Below are 25149 nucleotides of genomic sequence, written 5' to 3'. Positions count from 1 at the left end.
CTGAAACTTAGCACCAACAAGAGAGAGCTGTTGTATAACCTTGAGATCTGTCTCCATGTCAGGACCTAGTCATTTCTCTCTGTGACTCTCAGATCAAACTATCTGATTATGTACGCAGATTGAATGCTCATTGTATATAAGGAATGTGATCATTCAGAAGAGGCTATTTTGCAGGTTAGCTTGTAGGTTGTTTTGGGTCAGTAAAAATATTGGAAATGTTTTCTTTGTACTTATGTCAGTTAGATTAAAGTTCAAAACAATTAGCAAACTACAGATTCTTTTTTAATTGTGTTTTACAAAATTTGCTGGAAACTTTTCTAAAAAGGGGGTTTGTAAAAATGACAAATTATATACCTTTTTAGCCTGCTTTCACCCTGTTCTTCAATGGTCATGACCCCCAAAGGACCACCACAGAGCAGGTATTATTTAGGTGGTGGGTCATTCTCAGCACTGCAGTGACACTGACATGGTGGTGGTGTGTTAGTGTGTGTTGTGCTGGTATGAGTGGATCAGACACAGCAGCGCTGCTGGAGTTTTGAAATACCGTGTCCACTCACTGTCCACTCTATTAAACACTCCTACCTAGTTGGTCCACCTTGTAGATGTAAAGTCAGAGACGATCGCTCATCTATTGCTGCTGTTTGAGTTGGTCATCTTCTAGACCTTCATCAGTGGTCACAGGACGCTGCCTACAGGGTGCTGGATTTTTTTGGTTAGTGGACTATTCTCAGTCCAGCAGGGATAGTGAGGTGTTTAAAAACTCCATCAGCATCGCTGTGTCTTATCCACTCATACCAGCACAACACACACTAACACACCACCACCATGTCAGTGTCACTGCAGTGCTGAGAATGACCCACCACCCAAATAATACCTACTCTGTAGTGGTCCTGTGGGGGTCCTGACCATTGAAGAACAGCATAAAGGGGGCTAACAAAGCATGCAGAGAAACAGATGGACTACAGTCAGTTATTGTAAAACTACAAAGTGCTTCTATATGGTAAGTGAAGCTGATAAAATGGACAGTGAGTGTAGAAACAAGGAGGTGGTTCCTATGTTATGACTGATCGGTGTGTGTGTGTGTGTGTGTGTGTGTGTGTATTAGTGATTATCACTTATTTAGTGATTATCACTTATTTTACATTACTGTACCTTTCCTACCTTACCATAAGCATTAAATGCATTCTGGAATATTCAGATTTTTACTTCAAACACAAATAAATATATTTAAATTTTAAATCATAAAACAAATGATAAGATAATGACAATTGATTGAGTGTCAAGATGTCAAATTTAATTTTTTTTCACATGAATCTGACTTCTAAATATTTCCATACAGTTCTGGGCTGTGAAAGACATTGTCTATTCCTTCAGAGGTTAAGGTTTTCAGATCACTAATCCTGCTACAAATTAGCCTAACCCAGATCCCAACAGCTTAGAAGTAAGCTGAGAGCCACAACCAGTTTAATCAAGGTTCACTTAAAGTGCTTGAACGGACGATGAAGCCGTGTATTTGTCACAATTATATGTTTCAGATCCAATATTTTACAGATGTCCAGTTAGATATGAACATTTTAGTGCTACCTGCTTTCAGTGCTTTGTGCAGTAACCTCATGTTGCCCCCACAGATTCTTTATTCAAATCTATTTTGAATGTGGCATCATGTGCTGTTTTTTTGTAACCTTCTAGCCTGCTTTACATTGCCAGACAGGTTATATTTAAGTGATGTTTAGATTCAACAGATCTGGTAATGTTTAGATTTAGCAGGTCTGTCAATGTTGGGGTATGGCTTGTGAAATTAAACCCAACTGTCAATTGAATTTGGTTAACTGGTGGATGTAGTTACTAAGGGAGCAGTTACTTTTTTCACATAGAACCATGTAGGGTTTCAGTATAAATAAAAAAGCATTTTGTGTTTACTTGGGTTATATTTGTCTCATATTAAATGTAGTTTGATGATCTGAAAGATATAATTGTGAAAAAATGCAAAAAAAAAAAGAAAAAAAGAACAACATTGGGAAAAAAGCATGTACCAATGCCTATCTGTTTTTTTTCCATCGTACTAAGACATTATAAGATAAACAACAAAAATAAGATCAATAGTACATGTTTTGTACAGTTGTGTTTTATATACCACCATCATTTTCTTTTTTACACTCATCCTGATTTGCTGTTCTTACTAACCTTGTTTCCAATTGGCTTTACAAGTTGGAGCCATCTGAATTCCTTTAATTTTCTTTAAGAAGATCAAGGGGGATTGATGACATCAGAGGTGACCAGGATCAACCACAACAATGTGTGATAAAGAGGAGAAGAACATGAGAGCAGAGATCATTCTGCTAAGGAGGCAGGAAAACATGTGAGGACTGGTTCTCATGATCTCCTAGAAAGTATTACATTATATATCTTACAGGTAAGAGATAATATTATAATTGAATGGCATTTGTGCAAGAATAATGATGGAATGCTGAGGCTTTATACTAACATGTTTTAACATGAAATCAGAGCTATACATATTGTGTGTGTGTGTGTGTGTGTGTAGGAGCAATCATTATCATCATCATAAGCATCAAAAGTGCTCATAACCATCAACTGCTTTACAATTTCAGACTTATCATAATTTTAACCAACATCATTTCCAGCTTTACTGTTCATTTATGTGCTATAAACAAATATCTGACAGGTTTAAAGGCAGTGTACACATACACTGATCAACCATAACATTAAAACCACCTCCTTGTTTCTACACTCACTGTCCATTTTATCGGCTTCACTTACTATGTAGGAGCATTTTGTAGTTCTACAATTACTGTCTGTAGTCCATCTGTTTCTCTGCATGCTTTGTTAGCCACCTTTCATGCTGTTCTTCAATGGTCAGGACTCTCACAGGACCACCACAGAGCAGGTATTATTTGGGTGGTCCCATACTGTGTGTTAGTGTGTGTTGTGCTGGTATGAGTGGATAATACACAGCAGCGCTGATGGAGTTTTTGAACACCTCACTGTCACTGCTGGACTGAGACTAGAACTCAAACAGCAGCAATAGATGTGCGATCGTCTCTGACATTACATCTACAAGGTGGACCAACTAGGTAGGAGTGTCTAACAGAGTGGACACTGTATTTAAAAACTCCAGCAGTGCTGCTGTGTCTGATCCATTCATACCAGCACAACACACACTAACACACCACCACCATGTCAGTGTCACTGCAGTGCTGAGAATGATCCACCACCTAAATAATACCTGCTCTGTGGTGGTCCTGTGGGGGACCTAATAAAATAGACAGTAAGTGTGGAAACATGGAGGTGGTTTTAATGTTATGGTTAATCGGTGTATTGTACATTTCTGAGCTTTTTTGTTATTATTGTATTAACATTAACACCTATACATTCTAAGTTAGTAACATTTTTATTAAAAAAGGTCTAGAATACAGTGTTCTAGGTGCTAAAGATTTCTGCTAATTACCCAGCAAACATGAATGTGAAATTGATAGGAAGATTGATAAAGAGAGTTTATAGTAAGCAATACTACTGGAATGCTACACCTAGTCAAAAAGCCTAATTCACATTGTGCAAAATAAGACACAAGCAAACTAAATAAGTAATTACAACAACAGGTAAAAGCTCAGCTCTGATACTGGTTTCATAATTCCTATAGCCAGCAAGATGGCTCGGGACATGTCAGATAAAGACATCTTGAAAATGGAGCTGGAGCAGTTGCAGAAAGAAGTTAACACACCCCGAACTGCAGTAAGTATTTTAATTCTTAATTCAGTACTATAAAACACATGCTAATAAAAACATGTTAACCTCAAACCTTACAGAGATTAATAAAAGTATGTTTACTTCCTTACAGGTCTCTGCAACTGCCTCTGAAATTATTGCCTTTGTTGAGGCTCAGTCTGCAGAAGACCCCTTGATCAAGGGAGTTCCTGAAGACAAGAACCCCTTTAAGGAGAAGGGAGGTTGCATAATAACGTAGCAATAACTCGGTGATACCAAAAGAAGGGTTACCGAAGTTCTATAGGCAGTGAATTAATGATAAAATATTTTTACAGGAATTTGTGCAAATGTAGTAAAATAATTGATATTGTTTTGTTTATTAAAGATCATCAAACAATAATCAGAATCAGAATCAGAACCAGAATCAGGCTTTATTGGCCAAGTATGCTCACACATACAAGGAATTTGTTTTTGGTTACACAGATGTTTGCAGTGCACGATAAATACAGTAAAGACAATCTTATTCACACAGCTCACTCTCTCCTTACACACACACATTCATACCCGTAAAAATTGTAAACATTTAGCATGTGCAATTTACATTGTGGTTTTAAAAAGGTGCAGTTTTGTGCAATATAAAAACTATAGAAAATAGAAAAATATATAAATAAGAAATGGAAGTAAAGGTGAAAATCCTGTGTATGCCATTACATAAATGAAATAGGTAGTTTTTGATGTGCAAGTGTCCCGAGCATTAACAGTACAGTAGTGTTCAATTACTGTTCAATTAATAATCCAGTATTTGTCACTAAAGTACTTCCCAAACAGTTGTTTATTGACCGTTTTAAGTATAATTGCGATATTTTGTATGAAACTTGTAGAAAATTGTCAGTAAATTATTGGATTTACAACTATTACCCAGCTAGCAGTGTACTATCGGGCCACATGTGGGTGAGGTGCGGGACATCTGGCGTACTGTCGGACTCGGGTGACGTCATTAGGGCCGAGTCTGGGCCGATATCTGTAGTAAGAGAAGCGGCTGAGTTCTGTATAACCGAACTCGGGCCACGTTCAGCATGAGGTATGTGGCCCACTATAAATATCAGAGACTCGGACCGATACCGGTAACTGTCTGGAAAACGATGGAATAATTTTAAATAAATTAAATAATTATTTTAACCACATAATTATAGGTAGTCTTTGTTAATATTATATATTTTTTTAGATAATTGATATGCTCTAATGACTGAGACATGAACGACAAAAATGATTAGGGGAAATAGTGCAGGTTAATACGGAGACAGAAGAGATTAAATAAGTAATGTTTTAAAGACGACTGGACTGGAATAAACTTTATAATGAATAAACTCTGAATGAGGAACATGAAGGGGTGAAAGTAAGCTGAGGTAAAAACCACCGAAGAAGAAGACGATGAAGATTCCCGCTCTTTTCTCTCACCGCCGTGCGCGAGCTCTCACCCGCCTCAGTGTCCTGCTTCATTCTGTAAGTATTTCAATTGAATCTTATATTTTTGTATATATATATATATATATATCACTCAGGTGTAGTTAAAACTGTTAATTATATATAAATTTTTCTATCGAATGCTATAGTAAAATGTAATTGTATTTTTACAATATAAAAATTATTTTTATGCTTACTTTAGCTAGCTAACTAGCTACACTTTTTCTCACATAGCTAACGTTCTTTAATGATAAACGTAGCCCTCATACAATCGCTCTGACATACCTAAGTATTTTAATATAAGTAATGCGCGTTGTTTGGCGTATTTTACAAGCCGATGTGAGTAACTGTGTGTTTGTAAATGGCGCGGCAGGTCTTCGGTAGCAGCCGTTAGCCGCTAGCAGGAGCACTGATAGCTGACAACACAACATATTTGCATATCTGAATACTAATCGCTTTTCGGTGAAATTCACTGATGTTTAAACAAAATGTGTAATTTTCGTGTTTCATCTAACGTAGGCTGCGTCCGAAATGGCATACATCGACAGTATGTACTAGATTTAATACAGTACACACTGCTTGACCGTTAAAGTAGTACGCTTTTTAAGTACGCGAGTATGCAGTATGCATCGAACTTCACACACACCAGCCGTCTAATAAGTGTCATGTGACACACAACGTCAAGCCACCAAATCAAAATTGCCACAATTCATTATTTTTTTTCTAAAAAGCCACTCATATAACCATAACATTATTAATTACAAACTTTTAATTTCACTTGTAAACGGTTATCTCCGCACTGTCCGCCCTTTTTACATTCCGCATCAGCAGCCTTTACACACTTGCACTTTCCTATCACATAACTGAACTAGAGCAGTGAAGGTGTTCAAAGCGAAAAAGGCAGACAGTGCAGAGGTGACGGTTTTAAAATTGTAAATTAATAATGTTATGGTTATATACTCTCCCAAGTAACGTTATGAGTAGTTTTTTAGGGAAAAAATATGAATAGAGGCAATTTTACGGTGATGTGACGTCGTGCATCACATGATATTGTTAAGCCTTTTTTTAAAACAAACGTGAAAGTGATCTATTTGCCACTATGTCCTAGCATTTAACCCATCCATTCAGTGAAACACATATACACATAGGGCTGTCGCGCTAACCGCAATTTTGAAATATCGCGGTATAGACCAGCCAACCGCAGGGCATGCCAAGCAACCGCAACACCGCGGTGTTCACGTTTTTTCTTTCTTTCTTCTATTTTTTTTTGTTTATATTGTTGCAGGGTCCATCTTGTTATACGCTTACATTCGGGCGTAATAAATGTTAAATGAATTCATAATGAAAATGAGCTAGGAGCGTCATTTTCCCGGAACCTGTTCTCATGCGTTGCTGCTGAGTAAGGCTTTGTGTTTTAAAATGTAAACAATCGCAACAGGAATTATAGGCAAGTTTATTAATGATCAAATTGAGTTCACACTCAATAAATACTTGTAATTTAGACTATATTCAAACAGCCTTGGTGAACTAAAACACTTAATGACGGTTAATATGGCATTGCAGCCTGCAAATATTCTCTTTCTGGTCTTGCTGGAATGATTTAAATGTATTTTTTCGTTGAATAAAAATGTATTGAAACGAATAATAACTTGAAATGTAGTATATATTGTTATGTTAATTATACCTACTAAATAGATAGTTTGTCGCATTGTAAAGTCGCATGCAGGTACAGTACACGTGTATTAGTGTAACGAGCACCATCAGAGAGAGTTTTAGTACCGAGGGGAACATCGCTACCCCACTCAGATTCTCTCTAAACCACATCAGATGAACGTGTTGGTTCTTCTAGCGCGCATAATAACGCAGGTTTAAACTCTTACAGACTTTTTATATTTCTTTTTTACCATATTTTGATTAGATGTGTATTTACAATATTTAGCCTCAACACTTTTTTTTTTCGTTTCACACTGTATATCTAGCCTAGGAGCTAAATTTAAACCTTTTTTTAATAGAGAAAAGACTCGCATCCCTGCACTGTTCTGTATTTAACATTAAACACGTATTTCATTGGTCTTAAAGCCGTCTCATCTTTGTCATTATAAAGCAATAATATACCGAATCATAGCCTAACAATAAAGCTTGTTTATATAGCTCTAAAATCCAGATCAATTAAGTAATTTTCAAAAACAAAAAAAAATGGCGATATTACCGCATACCGCGATATTAAGACAGGTTGAATATCGCAAGGGGAAATTCTTTCACCGCGACAGCCCTATATACACACACTAGTGAAGTGAGCAGTCAGAGTTTAAAGTGGGCTGGTCTGAATCCTATAACTCCTAGTGGGCAAGCAAGTCCCTAATTTAATTAATCCCAGTTAATAATGCCAATATTTTTATGGTGTTTACCAACCACACCTTTATCGGGTGACCCTTTTCTGGAAGACATGAACAGCATTAATTACAGGAATTGCTGACCTTGTTTGTAATAACGTTATTGATTGTCTCCTTCTGCCCATCTGACAGGCACCTATTCCAGTGTGGTAGCGGAACGTCTGTTAGTAATATATTTGCCAATATCACTCAGGTATGTTGACAGTTATTTATATATATATATATATATATATATATATATATATATATATATATATATATATACATATATATTTGTAGCTTTCCAAAGATAAATGTTAGCGGTTTCATGTTTAAGTACTTTGGCACAAATAACACTGAATGGAATGTAAGACTTGGACTTTGATTAGGTTATTGTCAAGATACTGAAATTTTCAACTTCGATACCATACTTAGAAATATCAATATTTAGTAGCATTTTCAATACTAAAGGTAGATAAAATCGAAACTCTTTAAGATACACATATCAAAATAAACAAAATGAAAGTTAATGGTCTGAATCTTTATTGCTGAAACAGTGTTCTTTACCTTAGTGCACATCTTTTAGTGGACCCATGGACCATGAAAAGTACAGTGCGTATCAGGTGTCCTCGAATCTACGGAGAAAAGCTGTTGCGAGTGTCAAGAAACGGCTATTGGAACTGTATCAAGAGCAGAATGTTTTCTGTGGATGCAATGAGAAATTTTTAGATGGCCATGTGTTGAGTGATGAGTGTATGGAGAGAGTGAGTTACAGTGATAAAACTGAGCAGGGCATGATTGGAGAGAGTGATGGAATTGAAACTGAGCAGGGCATAGTTGGAGGGAGTGATGGCATTGAAACTGAGCAGGGCATGGTTGGAGGGAGTGATGGCATTGAAACTGAGCAGGGCATGGTTGGAGGGAGTGATAGCATGGAAATTGAGCAGTGCAATGAGGGACAGTGTGATGATTTCGAAAATGGGGAAGACGTTGTTGAGCCCTTTTGGGATGCATGGGAGCATCATGACATGAGTGAACCTAAGAGTCATGAATGGCAACCTGACCTAGCGCAATCTTTGGCAAACTGGGCAGTAGAATTTGGTATTAAGCTTGTAGCTCTTTCAACTCTTCTTGTCCTTCTGAGACCCTGGCACCCTGACCTCCCAAAAGATGCAAGGACCTTGCTTAAAACAAAGACAAATTATCAGGTCTCACAAATTAAAGGAGGGATGTTCTTTTACTTTGGAATTCTAAACTCGCTGAACAACACGCTAGCTCTGATCTGGGAAAATGTAAAAAATGGTCATGTATTCAAAATACAGTTAAATTTTGATGGGCTTCCTTTGTTCAAAAGTTCCAATACTCAATTTTGGCCTATTCTAGGGTTACTAAAAGGATACACATCTGCAAAACCATTTGTGATTGGTATTTTTAGTGGTGTTAGCAAGCCGAAATGTTTAGAAGAATATCTAAAAAGTCTTGTGGAAGAGTTAAAAACTTTACATTCTGGATTTATTTTCAAGGGTAAGACCTTCTTCATAACTGTCTCCTCAGTAATATGCGATGCACCTGCTAGGGCATTTATTAAAGGCATAAAGGGCCACTCTGGATATTATGGATGCGATAAATGTGTGACTCGTGGCAGACGAATCAATCACAATGTTGCTTTTCCTGAATTAGATGCTCAGAGAAGGACTGATGAAAGTTTCAGGTTATATACTGATGAAGAGCATCATACAACAACATCCCCTCTGACAAATACATACATAGGCATGGTATCGAAATTCCCACATGATTATATGCATCTATCATGTTTAGGAGTGATGCGAAAATTAGTGGTGCTGTGGTCAAGTGGACCCCTTAAAACTAGACTACAATCAAGGGACCTAAACAAAGTGTCAGAAAATCTTAAACAATTAAAGTACAATATACCCTCTGAATTTGCACGGAAACCAAGAGGGCTAGATGAGACCTGTAGGTGGAAAGCATCAGAGTGGCGCCAATTCATGCTGTATTCAGGACCAGTTGTGCTGCGAAATGTACTTTCATCAGCCCTTTTCCAAAACTTCATGTTGTTTTCCACTGCCATGTTTATCTTGGCCCACCCATTTTTGTGTATGGACTTAAACGACTTTGCAAAATCTTTGCTTCTGACGTTTGTTTCACATTTTGGTGAGACCTATGGAATGCAGTACATATCATACAATGTTCATGGTCTTGTGCACCTTGCAGATGATGTCAAAGAACATGGACATTTAGATACAATATCAGGGTTTCCGTTTGAAAATTATTTGGGGCAGCTGAAAAGACTTGTCAGGCAGCCACATTTCCCTGTAGCTCAGATTATTCGTCGCTTATCAGAAATGGAAAGCATAATAAAAGAAAACATCAGTCAACCATTTTCACATTGTTTGAGAAAGGAACACAATCACGGTCCTGTACCTCTCAGTATGAGTAATGCTACCCATCAGTACAGCGAATTATCTCTGGAGAGTTTTTGCATTAAAACTTCTAAAGGTGATAATTGTGTTCGCATTGGTGATACAATAGCTCTGGTTAGAAACATTCTTGATGTTGAGGGAACAGTGGTGTTGGTTTACAATGAATTCAAAACAAAAGCAAATTACTTTGATTATCCGTTGACTTCTACTCATTTGGGGATATTTCTGCTTTCTAATCTTGACTCAACCTTGCTGTACACATCTGCTGTTGATTCAGTTTGTAAGTATGTATTACTTCCATTTAAGGATGATTTTGTTGGAATTCCTCTGATTCATGTGTAAGAGTAGAAGAGGGTTGAGGGATGTCAATAGTCTGACAACATACATTTCATTAACAAGTAATTGTTATAATTTGTCTTGCTGCTGTAAAAGGATTTTGTTGTAAATCACTTGCCCTGTGGACTTGACTCAAATGTGAGATTATTGCTTATGTGAATAATTGCTGATATTCTATGTTTCCTCCACATAATCAAAGTTCAAATCCTTGTTCACTCAAAAATGTTTGGTTTTATTCATACAAAAATCTTTTACAGTTTAAAAGTAACAAAAAGGGACAGGGCTGAAACAAACCTTTGGATATACTGCATTGTTAATTTTATTTTGCTAATTGCACAATTGTTACTATGTACTTCCCTTACTCTTTGGTACAGTAAATAAAGATTTACTAGATGTATTTCTTTTCTCAGTTTGTTTTGTCAGTCTCTTTTAAAGACATAACAGAAGTACAGAATTACAACACTGTGACGGTCACATTAAAACGTAAGTGACTCCCTTAACATTTTTTTTTTCATGAATACTAGCGATACTTCTGTTTGTTAGGTTTGGAGCTTTGTTTGTTAGGTTTCTGTTTGTTAGGTTTAGAGAGAATGTTCACATTAGAGAAGAAAATGTTTATTTATTTATTTATTTTTAGTATACAGCCATTGTTTGTGCTTTATTTCATCAGTATTGTGACCAGGTCCAAAGTAGTCCCCACATAATATAGTAAATGATTGTAAACACTTTTCTGTTTTTCCACTACAGGATGTTTCACATTGTGGAATTTGCAGACAAAAAGGTTGCAGTAGTCCCAGCTGTTTGGGTATCGAATGGAATCTGTAGCTGGCCCCCATACAAAAATGGAAACGAGATGAGCAAGGCAGTGAAAAAGCAAGAAATTCCGAATCCAGACTGGGCAAAATACGCTGTCATAGTGAGATGCACGAAAAGTGTGTAATTTCAAAATACTCATGAATAGCTTTCTTGTGAAGTATGTCATGCCACAGCTTACCATATAATGATTTAATTAATCACCTGTTTTCTAAAATGTTTGCAATAACAAAATGCTTGAAGTTGAATTTTATGAATATGTAATTCCATGCTATACCATATTTAGTTCTGACCACATACTGGTTGGCTGAGACACGCTCAGTGCCAATGCACATGTTAACTGGGGTTATTATAGTCCTTGTCTTATTCAGTTTAAGTTTACTGTATATGCACATTTGGAACCCTGCACTTAAAACTGTTTTCATAAATATATTTACTGAGCATTCTAAGAAAACCTGAGCCAGTCAGACTTGAGAGAGCTATTATATAATGCTACATAAATGCTTCTGCCTTTATTTTGCCATCAGATTCATACGATGCTATAAGGCCTAAATTAGCACTGGCTGAACAGCAAAGTGATCTGCAAACAGAGAGTGAAGATGACACAATGCCCTCATACAAAAGAAGGAAAGGAAGGTAAATGTTCTATTAGCCAAATAACTACATGCCACCAACTGATGATTAAGACTAATGGGACATTATGGACAATTACCCAACCTTGCTGTCACCTGTATCTCTTTTGGGAAATACTAATGTCAAGTCTACCTTAATTTGAAAAGTACATTCGTTGTATTCAATAGGGGATTCAATAGGAAATATATTCAGTCTGACAATGAAGACGATGTTGGAGACAATGGTGATTTTGAAGAAACAATATCTGATGTAAATTATCTGCCAGATACTGCCAATGGTAAGAAAATTTTATTTTAGTATGGTAAAACCTAACAAGCACAAACTAATCGTTTATTGATACGTTAATATTAACCTTGGAACGTCTCCAGAGTTAATGGGTCAATTTGGTGCTTTTTTTTTTTTACCTAAATCCTTATAATTATACATAAAACTTGCTAACGTGTTCTGTGCATCAAGAGCTTGTCCATATTGGCCTCTGATAATGACACTCAGCAGAGAACACAACTGCAGACAGTATTTCATGAACTGTAGTAAGCCCAACTCCAGGAAAGTTATTGCTGATGCATATAAAACAACTTGCCTCTTGTAGATTTAAATTCAAAGTATGCATATGTTGATAAACTGAAGATTTTTGTACTGATGTTGTTAACCTCCAGCTACTAGACAACCAACTAATGCGACATCACCACCCAATGTGCCAGAAAGAACTCTAGGTACATTCTTGTTAAACATTTTCTGTTTTCTAAATAAATGCATATTTCACGTGTTATGCCTTGCTTGAATATGATGTAGAAATTCTGATCTGTCGACTACACTGCGTGTAAACAGGATCATTGTTCATCTTTCTTTAGGCATCACACCACCACCCCTGTTTCCACCACCTCAGCTCCGAACAACATTGATGGTAAATACCCCAGCAACCCGACAAATGCAGAGCGAGGCAGATGCATGTAAGCAGCTTTAAATTCAAACGAATGCAAGAAAAGTTGGTAAAATGCTATTATTATTATTATTATTGTTATTGTTATTGTTATACTCCAGCTACTAGTCAAGCCACTGATGCTGGGACAGTACCACCCAATGTGCCTGAAAGAACTCTAGGTACATCATTCTTGTTAATCATTTTAAATTAAATTATAATATACTGACTATATTGCAGTGTTAACAGGTTAATTGTTTATCTTTCTATAGGCATCACAGCACAAACACCTCAGCTACCGACATCACTTAGGTTAAATACCCCAGCAAGGAGACAACTGCAGATCGAGACAACCACACGTAAGTAGTTCTAATTGAAAATAGATTCTAAAGAATGTGTAACATTCAGGAGTGAGCAAGCTTTTTTTTTTTTTTGCTTAAAATATAATACACTAGTTTGTTAGAGAGTAATGTTTGCTGACACACCAGTCTCCATCAAGCCTAAATGTGGGGTCAGCACTGATTACATTCTTGAATCCATTCCTTTTTGGGACATAGGGACATGTGCTAACAGTCTTAATATTTCATAGCTGTGCAGATCGAAATTCTCACTCAGCTTGAAATAATCAAGCAGCAACAGGCCCAAATCCTGCTGTTACTACAAAAACAAAACTCTATGGGTGCTATGGGTACAGACCAGACAGAAGTGGTGGCGATAGCAGCAAAGTTTCCCATTAAGGACAGGAGTGGTCTTACCACACTAGAGCAGGAGCTTCGTGAAAGCCCAGCCATCAAAGAGAAAGCAGTAAGTAAATACAGTATGAAAGTGATTTATTTGCCACTATGCTTGTACACAGCAGAATTGGTCCATTCGCATTCGACCCATCCATGTAATGAAACACACACATTGTGTGTGTGTGTATATGTATGTGTGTGTGTGTGTTTATATATATATCTACATATTACAATATATATATACCGTACCACCGTGCCGTCCTATATATATATATATATATATATATATATATATATATATATATATATATATATATATATATATATATATATACAGTGTATCACAAAAGTGAGTACACCCCTCACATTTCTGCAAATATTTTATTATATCTTTTCATGGGACAACACTATAGAACTAAAACTTGGATATAACTTAGAGTAGTCAGTGTACAACTTGTACAGCAGTGTAGATTTACTGTCTTCTGAAAATAACTCAACACACAACCATTAATGTCTAAATAGCTGGCAACATAAGTGAGTACACCCCACAGTGAACATGTCCAAATTGTGCCCAAAGTGTCAATATTTTGTGTGACCACCATTATTATCCAGCACTGCCTTAACCCTCCTGGGCATGGAATTCACCAGAGCTGCACAGGTTGCTACTGGAATCCTCTTCCACTCCTCCATGATGACATCACGGAGCTGGTGGATGTTAGACACCTTGAACTCCTCCACCTTCCACTTGAGGATGCGCCACAGGTGCTCAATTGGGTTTAGTCCATCACCTTTACCTTCAGCTTCCTCAGCAAGGCAGTTGTCATCTTGGAGGTTGTGTTTGGGGTCGTTGTCGTGTTGGAAAACTGCCATGAGGCCCAGTTTTCGAAGGGAGGGGATCATGCTCTGTTTCAGAATGTCACAGTACATGTTGGAATTCATGTTTCCCTCAATGAACTGCAGCTCCCCAGTGCCAGCAACACTCATGCAGCCCAAGACCATGATGCTACCACCACCATGCTTGACTGTAGGCAAGATACAGTTGTCTTGGTACTTCTCACCAGGGCGCCGCCACACATGCTGGACACCATCTGAGCCAAACAAGTTTATCTTGGTCTCCTCAGACCACAGGGCATTCCAGTAATCCATGTTCTTGGACTGCTTGTCTTCAGCAAACTGTTTGCGGGCTTTCTTGTGCGTCAGCTTCCTTCTGGGATGACGACCATGCAGACCGAGTTGATGCAGTGTGCGGCGTATGGTCTGAGCACTGACAGGCTGACCTCCCACGTCTTCAACCTCTGCAGCAATGCTGGCAGCACTCATGTGTCTATTTTTTAAAGCCAACCTCTGGATATGACGCCGAACACGTGGACTCAACTTCTTTGGTCGACCCTGGCGAAGCCTGTTCCGAGTGGAACCTGTCCTGGAAAACCGCTGTATGACCTTGGCCACCATGCTGTAGCTCAGTTTCAGGGTGTTAGCAATCTTCTTATAGCCCAGGCCATCTTTGTGGAGAGCAACAATTCTATTTCTCACATCCTCAGAGAGTTCTTTGCCATGAGGTGCCATGTTGAATATCCAGTGGCCAGTATGAGAGAATTGTACCCAAAACACCAAATTTAACAGCCCTGCTCCCCATTTACACCTGGGACCTTGACACATGACACCAGGGAGGGACAACGACACATTTGGGCACAATTTGGACATGTTCGCTGTGGGGTGTACTCACTTATGTTGCAGCTATTTAGACATTAATGGCTGTGTGTTGAGTTATTTTCAGAAGACAGTAAATCTACACTGCTATACAAGTTGTACACTGACCACTCTAAGTTATATCCAAGTTTCATGTCTATAGTGTTGTCCCATGAAAAGATATAATGAAATATTTGCAGAAATGTGAGGGGTGTACTCACTTTTGTGATACACTGTATATTATAATATAATATATAATATATATATTATAATATGCTATAATATAATATGCACACACACACATACACTAGTGAAGTGAACACAAATGCCTAGAGTGATGAGCAGCCTCCACAGCACCCAGGGAACAATTCGGAGTAAGGTGCCTTGCCCAAGGGTACTTCAGCCGTATCATGACTGGGCTTTACTGGGAATCGAACCGGGGACCTTCAGATCACAATGCCGGTTCCTTAAGCCCATGACTGCCCTAATATCAGGGGTGGGAAGCCTTTTTTGTTCGTATTATGATTGTGTTCTAGTGCTTCTTTTTTTAGATTTCACATCTGATCACTACTTTTAACTTTTTTAAAAGAATTGTAAATTAACTTACACAATGTCAACTTATTGCTGTTTTGCTTCAGATAAACTATTTTGGCATCATCGGGGGTACAAATGTAAGAGATACGACATGGCGTACTCTTCAGAAGATGATTTCAAATGACCTTGCTAGATCAATGAACTGGAAAGGGGCCAATGGAAAGGTCTCATTCAGCGACTCATGTTTACGAGAAATAGTCAATCGTAAGTACACTGATTAATAATCACATAAAAGACAGTGTCATGTTCAGGAGGGACAAACTACATAACATATTGTAGATCTCAGTTTTCCTGAGGGACAGGTGGGATCTATAGCACTTTCCTACCCAGGGGTCCTTTACTGTCATAATCTGACCATGAGGACTCTCCTAATTTCAAGTACTGTTTTTAAGTGATAGATATTTGCCTAACACGTCATGTTTCTCTATTTTAGAGTCAGTGAGAAAAATTTTTGTGTGCGCAGAAGCCACAGATGTAGCCATTGAGTCAGTGGTAAAAAGATGGCTACATCTGGCTCCAGATAGAGATGGAGGGAGAAAGGAGAGGGCAAGGAGACAAGAGGAGGTAATTTCTGCATTACATACCTCTCTACTATATTTCAAACAGTTGAATGGGTAGCTGATTTGTAGAGGCATGCAGTCGATGTCGATGTATAGTGACCTGTTTTCTTAAACAACAACAAAAAAAAAACATTAAAAAAAAAAAATTAAAAAGGGGAAGCTTGCCACCAGTCAAAAGTCAGTGTAGAACCACAATTGAATTATAGATTAGATGAGATTTATGTCCATTAGAAAACTGATTCACTGCTCCTGCATTTTACAGCTCCAGTGAAAGACTAGAAGAACTGGTAAGATATGGAAGATACGGCCTGATGTGGAAGAGGAAATGCAGCTCTACAAACAGGAAAAGTCATTCCATTTGATTCTAATTTAAAATCTGTTTTCTACTTAGTAAACATAATATATGTATAATGTGATATCTATCTGTCTGTCTCTATCTATCTATCTCTCCATCTATCTGTATCTGTATATATCTGTCTATATATACTATATATATCCATCTATCTATATATCTGTCTATCTTATCTCTCTTATCTATAGATATCTAACTATTTCTAACTCTGTCTCTATATCTATCTGTCTATCTATGTATTTGTCTATATATCTATTTCTATATCTATCTCTAACTCTATCTATCTATCTCGCTATCTATCTAGATATGTATGTCTATATATCTGTCTATATATCTAGATCTATCTCTATCTATTTGTATATGTATATATATATATGTGTGTGTGTGTGTGTATATATATATATATATATATACAGTGTATCACAAAAGTGAGTACACCCCTCACATTTCTGCAGATATTTAAGTATATCTTTTCATGGGACAACACTGACAAAATTACACTTTGACACAATGAAAAGTAGTCTGTGTGCAGCTTATATAACAGTGTAAATTTATTCTTCCCTCAAAATAACTCAATATACAGCCATTAATGTCTAAACCACCGGCAACAAAAGTGAGTACACCCCTTAGTGAAAGTTCCTGAAGTGTCAATATTTTGTGTGGCCACCATTATTTCCCAGAACTGCCTTAACTCTCCTGGGCATGGAGTTTACCAGAGCTTCACAGGTTGCCACTGGAATGCTTTTCCACTCCTCCATGACGACATCACGGAGCTGGTGGATATTCGAGACTTTGCGCTCCTCCACCTTCCGCTTGAGGATGCCCCAAAGATGTTCTATTGGGTTTAGGTCTGGAGACATGCTTGGCCAGTCCATCACCTTTACCCTCAGCCTCTTCAATAAAGCAGTGGTCGTCTTAGAGGTGTGTTTGGGGTCATTATCATGCTGGAACACTGCCCTGCGACCCAGTTTCCGGAGGGAGGGGATCATGCTCTGCTTCAGTATTTCACAGTACATATTGGAGTTCATGTGTCCCTCAATGAAATGTAACTCCCCAACACCTGCTGCACCCATGCAGCCCCAGACCATGGCATTCCCACCACCATGCTTGACTGTAGGCATGACACACTTATCTTTGTACTCCTCACCTGATTGCCGCCACACATGCTTGAGACCATCTGAACCAAACAAATGAATCTTGGTCTCATCAGACCATAGGACATGGTTCCAGTAATCCATGTCCTTTGTTGACATGTCTTCAGCAAACTGTTTGCGGGCTTTCTTGTGTAGAGACTTCAGAAGAGGCTTCCTTCTGGGGTGACAGCCATGCAGACCAATTTGATGTAGTGTGCGGCGTATGGTCTGAGCACTGACAGGCTGACCCCCCACCTTTTCAATCTCTGCAGCAATGCTGACAGCACTCCTGCGCCTATCTTTCAAAGACAGCAGTTGGATGTGACGCTGAGCACGTGCACTCAGCTTCTTTGGACGACCAACTGAGTGTCTGTTCTGAGTGGACCCTGCTCTTTTAAAACGCTGGATGATCTTGGCCACTGTGCTGCAGCTCAGTTTCAGGGTGTTGGCAATCTTCTTGTAGCCTTGGCCATCTTCATGTAGCGCAACAATTCGTCTTTTAAGATCCTCAGAGAGTTCTTTGCCATGAGGTGCCATGTTGGAACTTTCAGTGACCAGTATGAGAGAGTGTGAGAGCTGTACTACTAAATTGAACACAACTGCTCCCTATGCACACCTGAGACCTAGTAACACTAACAAATCACATGACATTTTGGAGGGAAAATGACAAGCAGTGCTCAATTTGGACATTTAGGGGTGTAGTCTCTTAGGGGTGTACTCACTTTTGTTGCCGGTGGTTTAGACATTAATGGCTGTATATTGAGTTATTTTGAGGGAAGAATAAATTTACACTGTTATATAAGCTGCACACAGACTACTTTTCATTGTGTCAAAGTGTAATTTTGTCAGTGTTGTCCCATGAAAAGATATACTTAAATATCTGCAGAAATGTGAGGGGTGTACTCACTTTTGTGATACACTGTATATATATATACAGTGTATCACAAAAGTGAGTACACCCCTCACATTTCTGCAGATATTTAAGTATATCTTTTCATGGGACAACACTGACAAAATGACACTTTGACACAATGAAAAGTAGTCTGTGTGCAGCTTATATAACAGTGTAAATTTATTCTTCCCTCAAAATAACTCAATATACAGCCATTAATGTCTAAACCACCGGCAACAAAAGTGAGTACACCCCTAAGAGACTACACCCCTAAATGTCCAAATTGAGCACTGCTTGTCATTTTCCCTCCAAAATGTCATGTGATTTGTTAGTGTTACTAGGTCTCAGGTGTGCATAGGGAGCAGGTGTGTTCAATTTAGTAGTACAGCTCTCACACTCTCTCATACTGGTCACTGAAAGTTCCAACATGGCACCTCATGGCAAAGAACTCTCTGAGGATCTTAAAAGACGAATTGTTGCGCTACATGAAGATGGCCAAGGCTACAAGAAGATTGCCAACACCCTGAAAGTGAGCTGCAGCACAGTGGCCAAGATCATCCAGCGTTTTAAAAGAGCAGGGTCCACTCAGAAAAGACCTCGCGTTGGTCGTCCAAAGAAGCTGAGTGCACGTGCTCAGCGTCACATCCAACTGCTGTCTTTGAAAGATAGGCGCAGGAGTGCTGTCAGCATTGCTGCAGAGATTGAAAAGGTGGGGGGTCAGCCTGTCAGTGCTCAGACCATACGCCGCACACTACATCAAATTGGTCTGCATGGCTGTCACCCCAGAAGGAAGCCTCTTCTGAAGTCTCTACACAAGAAAGCCCACAAACAGTTTGCTGAAGACATGTCAACAAAGGACATGGATTACTGGAACCATGTCCTATGGTCTGATGAGACCAAGATTAATTTGTTTGGTTCAGATGGTCTCAAGCATGTGTGGAGGCAATCAGGTGAGGAGTACAAAGATAAGTGTGTCATGCCTACAGTCAAGCATGGTGGTGGGAATGCCATGGTCTGGGGCTGCATGAGTGCAGCAGGTGTTGGGGAGTTACATTTCATTGAGGGACACATGAACTCCAATATGTACTGTGAAATACTGAAGCAGAGCATGATCCCCTCCCTCCGGAAACTGGGTCGCAGGGCAGTGTTCCAGCATGATAATGACCCCAAACACACCTCTAAGACGACCACTGCTTTATTGAAGAGGCTGAGGGTAAAGGTGATGGACTGGCCAAGCATGTCTCCAGACCTAAACCCAATAGAACATCTTTGGGGCATCCTCAAGCGGAAGGTGGAGGAGCGCAAAGTCTCGAATATCCGCCAGCTCCGTGATGTCGTCATGGAGGAGTGGAAAAGCATTCCAGTGGCAACCTGTGAAGCTCTGGTAAACTCCATGCCCAGGAGAGTTAAGGCAGTTCTGGGAAATAATGGTGGCCACACAAAATATTGACACTTCAGGAACTTTCACTAAGGGGTGTACTCACTTTTGTTGCCGGTGGTTTAGACATTAATGGCTGTATATTGAGTTTTTTTGAGGGAAGAATAAATTTACACTGTTATATAAGCTGCACACAGACTACTTTTCATTGTGTCAAAGTGTCATTTTGTCAGTGTTGTCCCATGAAAAGATATACTTAAATATCTGCAGAAATGTGAGGGGTGTACTCACTTTTGTGATACACTGTATATATATATTTATATGTATATATATATGTACAGTGTATCACAAAAGTGAGTACACCCCTCACATTTCTGCAAATATTTTATTATATCTTTTCATGGGACAACACTATAGAAATAAAACTTGAATATAACTTAGAGTAGTCAGTGTACAACTTGTATAGCAGTGTAGATTTACTGTCTTCTGAAAATAACTCAACACACAGCCATTAATGTCTAAATGGCTGGCAACATAAGTGAGTACACCCCACAGTGAACATGTCCAAATTGTGCCCAAAGTGTCAATATTTTGTGTGACCACCATTATTATCCAGCACTGCCTTAACCCTCCTGGGCATGGAATTCACCAGAGCTGCACAGGTTGCTACTGGAATCCTCTTCCACTCCTCCATGATGACATCACGGAGCTGGTGGATGTTAGACACCTTGAACTCCTCCACCTTCCACTTGAGGATGCGCCACAGGTGCTCAATTGGGTTTAGTCCATCACCTTTACCTTCAGCTTCCTCAGCAAGGCAGTTGTCATCTTGGAGGTTGTGTTTGGGGTCGTTATCCTGTTGGAAAACTGCCATGAGGCCCAGTTTTCGAAGGGAGGGGATCATGCTCTGTTTCAGAATGTCACAGTACATGTTGGAATTCATGTTTCCCTCAATGAACTGCAGCTCCCCAGTGCCAGCAACACTCATGCAGCCCAAGACCATGATGCTACCACCACCATGCTTGACTGTAGGCAAGATACAGTTGTCTTGGTACTTCTCACCAGGGCGCCGCCACACATGCTGGACACCATCTGAGCCAAACAAGTTTATCTTGGTCTCGTCAGACCACAGGGCATTCCAGTAATCCATGTTCTTGGACTGCTTGTCTTCAGCAAACTGTTTGCGGGCTTTCTTGTGCGCCAGCTTCCTTCTGGGATGACGACCATGCAGACCGAGTTGATGCATTGTGCGGCGTATGGTCTGAGCACTGACAGGCTGACCTCCCACATCTTCAACCTCTGCAGCAATGCTGGCAGCACTCATGTGTCTATTTTTTAAAGCCAACCTCTGGATATGACGCCGAACACGTGGACTCAACTTCTTTGGTCGACCCTGGCGAAGCCTGTTCCGAGTGGAACCTGTCCTGGAAAACCGCTGTATGACCTTGGCCACCATGCTGTAGCTCAGTTTCAGAGTGTTAGTAATCTTCTTATAGCCCAGGCCATCTTTGTGGAGAGCAACAATTCTATTTCTCACATCCTCAGAGAGTTCTTTGCCATGAGGTGCCATGTTGAATATCCAGTGGCCAGTATGAGAGAATTGTACCCAAAACACCAAATTTAACAGCCCTGCTCCCCATTTACACCTGGGACCTTGACACATGACACCAGGGAGGGACAACGACACATTTGGGCACAATTTGGACATGTTCACTGTGGGGTGTACTCACTTATGTTACCAGCTATTTAGACATTAATGGCTGTGTGTTGAGTTATTTTCAGAAGACAGTAAATCTACACTGCTATACAAGCTGTACACTGACTACTCTAAGTTATATCCAAGTTTCATGTCTATAGTGTTGTCCCATGAAAAGATATAATGAAATATTTGCAGAAATGTGAGGGGTGTACTCACTTTTGTGATACACTGTATATATATATGTATATGTATATATATATGTGTATATATATATATATATATATATATATATATATATACATATATACATATAAATATATATATATCATGATTTAGGATTGTGTATACTGCAGTTGCCATTTTTTTATAGAGACATTGTATTGTAATGTATGTAAATCGTTATTTAATAAAAGCAGTCATTTTCCATGTAACCTGATTCTGTTTTCTGAGGGAAGGATTGGCAGACAGGGTGGGATAGGATGGGGGGATACTGGTAATAAGCCGAAACTGGGCCGAGTCAGGTACTTACGGCATACATCTGGCTCAAACTAGGCCGTATTATGGCTTGCCGGTCGAGGGCCGATTCATTTGAGCCGTATCTCAGCCGTAACACTCGGCCGAGTCCGGGCCGAGTTATTCCCAGACTCGGGCCATAAATATCGGGCCGCGCTGCGGCCGTGATTCACAACCGAGACAACGCCGACTCGGCGCGCCGGCATCGGGCCGACTGGTTTTTTTCCGGCATGCGCGATTCGGGCCGCTTGTGGGCCGATACAATTTTGCTAGCTGGGTAGTAAAAGGACTGAGACATCATTGTGTCTTTTATTATTCTTTGTAATAAATTTTCCCTGTGTAAAGTAAAAAGTTTTAGTTATCAGACAAACGTTTTCCTTCTTTTTTTGTAGTAATAAGTGATCATGGATTTTAATGTTGTTATGTTTTATTGGTTTCTTTTTGTAGCCAAAATGTAATACACATATACACAGTAGACACATTGGTTATTTATTATTTGATACATGTTAAAGTTCACAGGTGTCCCATTATCCGTTAATTAGCTGTGATGCTAAGGAGATTTGTGCATCTGGTCTTTTCTGTAGATTTGTGCATCTGGTACATTGATGTACTCTTGCTCTTGTGTTTCAAGCACTTAATCTTATTTCATAAACCTTATCTCAGGATTAGACTCTAAGCTTTTTACTCTGTAACCTCATGGTACCTCAGTTACTTTGCCCTATTTTTTGTTCTTATTACTATTTAGCTATAGAACCATTGTAGATAAAACATGACAGATCAGACAGTGTCCAAAACTGGTAAAACCGCTCCAACAGACTTTATTCTACCACAAACTGAACTTAAAGACGATGAACTAAATTCAATACATTGACTGAATTAATTAACATGAATGAATTAAATTATACACTGATCAGCCATAACATTCCTTGTTTCTACACTCACTGTCCATTTTATCAGCTCCACCTACCATATAGAAGCACTTTGTATGTGCTATAATATTGTTCTCTGCATGCTTTGTTAGCCCCCTTTCATGCTGTTCTTCAATGGTCAGGACCCCCACAGAACCACCACAGAGCAGGTATTATTTAGGTGGTGGATCATTCTCATCACTGCAGTGACACTGACATGGTGGTGGTGTGTTAGTGTGTATTGTGTCCTACCTAGTTGGTCCACCTTGTAGATGTGAAGTCAGAGACAATCGCTCATCTATTGCTGCTGTTTGAGTTGGTCATCTTCTAGACCTTCATCAGTGGTTACAGGACGCTGCCCACGGGGCACTGTTGGCTGAATATTTTTGGTTGGTGGACTATTCTCATTTCAACAGTGACAGTAATGTGTTTAAAAACTCCATCAGCATTGCTGTGTCTGATCCACTCATACCAGCACAACACACACTAACACACCACCACCATGTCAGTGTCACTGCAGTGCTGAGAATGATTCACCACCCAAATCACCACACCACTGTATCACAGTAAGAATCATTATTTCTCATTAATTCTCAATCCCAGGAAGGATCACATCAGTCTCAACTAATATATTTATGATTCCACAACAAGAAATAATGATTCACAAATTGTATGTGATGTTATAAACCAGTGGTCCCCAACCACCGGGACACGGACAGTACCAGTCCGTGGGTTATTTATTACCAGGCCGCACAAAAAGAATAAAAAATTATAGAAAGAATAAATAATTAGAGATTGCTTGAAAGGCAATGAAAACACTGCTTCCATTTCCAACACCCTATCTTTGTGAAGTGGGATTTTCTGCAGTGACGGCAACCAAAACAAAATTACGAAGTAGACTGGACATAAGGAACACACTTCAGGTATTATTGTGCCCTATCACGCCTAAGTAGGAGCGTCTTGTTGCAGCGAAAAAAGCTCAGGGTTCCCACTGATCCACTTTCCATCATTGGTGAGTAGTATTGTTATGCACTTTATGTTTTTTATTATGCTTGTCGTATAATTTTATTTTAAATTGCCCCGCCCCCGCCGGTCCGTGAAATTATATCTTATATGAAACCGGTCCATGGTGCAAAAAAAGGTTGGGGACCGCTGTTATAGAAAGTTTAAGCTAAATTAATTATTTTTGGACAATAAGAGTCTGATTTTATCTACCATTATCATTATTATTATTAGTGTTTTGCTGTGTCAGGAAATGCTGAATTGTACATAGAATAGAAGAACGTAACACATGTAAGGACAATGATCCAAAATATAAAAGTAAGTTTATTAGTTTATCAGTTGCATTATCAGTCTTAAACCCAGTAAAGATGATGTGGCAATACCTGACAGGGGGCATTTCATGCCTGAAAACCAGTATTTCAGGTTATCAGTGGAAAGTGCAAAAGCCAACATCAGTGCCCATTGTGTGGGTGACTTGCACATACGTGAAAGCACCATTTGTGCAGTGGCACATACTGGAATTTTGGTGACAAGCTGCCATCAAGTCCACGTCATCAAGTCCTAACCCTTTTCCTGAGAAGTCCATAATCATTTAAGCAAAATTATACCAGGCCTTATTCTGTATGAACTACAAACATAAACACAGAATGCTTGTTATTACTTATCTGTCTCCTATGGAAATGTATGGTGCAGCATGAAGAGAAGAATCAGACAACAGTCAACCAGTAGCAGAGCTGAGATTCAAACCCCGAAGCTCAGAATCTCGGTGCTGGTGTGCTAGCGGATTACCCTAAATACGATCGTTGAAAACTACAATTCAACTTCTGATTGTGTTGCACCATGCCTTTTTGTCCAAATTTGAACTGAACAAATTGGACGCAATGGCTCTCGAAGGCGACGATCAAAATCGCCAACAGAAGAAGAGCAGCAAAAGCCGCAGGCAAGAACAATGAATTTAGATTGCTAAATGCGGAATTTCAGAGAGAAGCGAGGC

The 25149-nt window shown here is 39.1% G+C and overlaps 2 protein-coding genes across 5 annotated transcripts; both read left to right on the top strand.

Moving 5' to 3' along the window:
• Positions 1–3666: 3666 nt before the first annotated feature.
• On the top strand, positions 3667–3982 carry gngt2b (guanine nucleotide binding protein (G protein), gamma transducing activity polypeptide 2b). The gene is made up of 2 exons (XM_063003591.1): positions 3667–3750; positions 3857–3982. Exons 1-2 carry the CDS (start codon positions 3667–3669, stop codon positions 3980–3982), a joined length of 210 nt encoding a protein of 69 aa, XP_062859661.1.
• Positions 3983–5006: 1024 nt separating this feature from the next.
• LOC134321766 (uncharacterized) lies at positions 5007–16785 on the top strand. 4 transcript variants are annotated; one of them, XM_063003590.1, is made up of 13 exons: positions 5007–5226; positions 7713–7773; positions 11084–11268; positions 11677–11785; positions 11950–12059; positions 12439–12495; positions 12634–12732; positions 12824–12883; positions 12974–13060; positions 13291–13505; positions 15763–15922; positions 16152–16282; positions 16541–16785. In XM_063003590.1, exons 3-13 carry the CDS (start codon positions 11085–11087, stop codon positions 16547–16549), a joined length of 1221 nt encoding a protein of 406 aa, XP_062859660.1. In that variant the 5' UTR covers positions 5007–5226; positions 7713–7773; position 11084; the 3' UTR covers positions 16550–16785. The 4 variants fall into 4 exon arrangements, with proteins under 4 accessions (XP_062859660.1, XP_062859659.1, XP_062859657.1 ...); XM_063003589.1 differs by lacking the exon at positions 16541–16785 and having other exon boundaries at positions 16182–16531; XM_063003587.1 differs by lacking the exon at positions 16541–16785 and having other exon boundaries at positions 16152–16531.
• The last annotated feature ends 8364 nt before the right edge of the window (positions 16786–25149 follow it).

The sequence above is a fragment of the Trichomycterus rosablanca genome, chromosome 10 (genome assembly GCF_030014385.1).
Source record: "Trichomycterus rosablanca isolate fTriRos1 chromosome 10, fTriRos1.hap1, whole genome shotgun sequence".
NCBI classification, from domain to species: Eukaryota; Metazoa; Chordata; class Actinopteri; order Siluriformes; family Trichomycteridae; genus Trichomycterus; species Trichomycterus rosablanca.
Note: the sequence above shows the minus strand (reverse complement) of the source record. Positions and strands in the feature narration are given on the sequence as shown.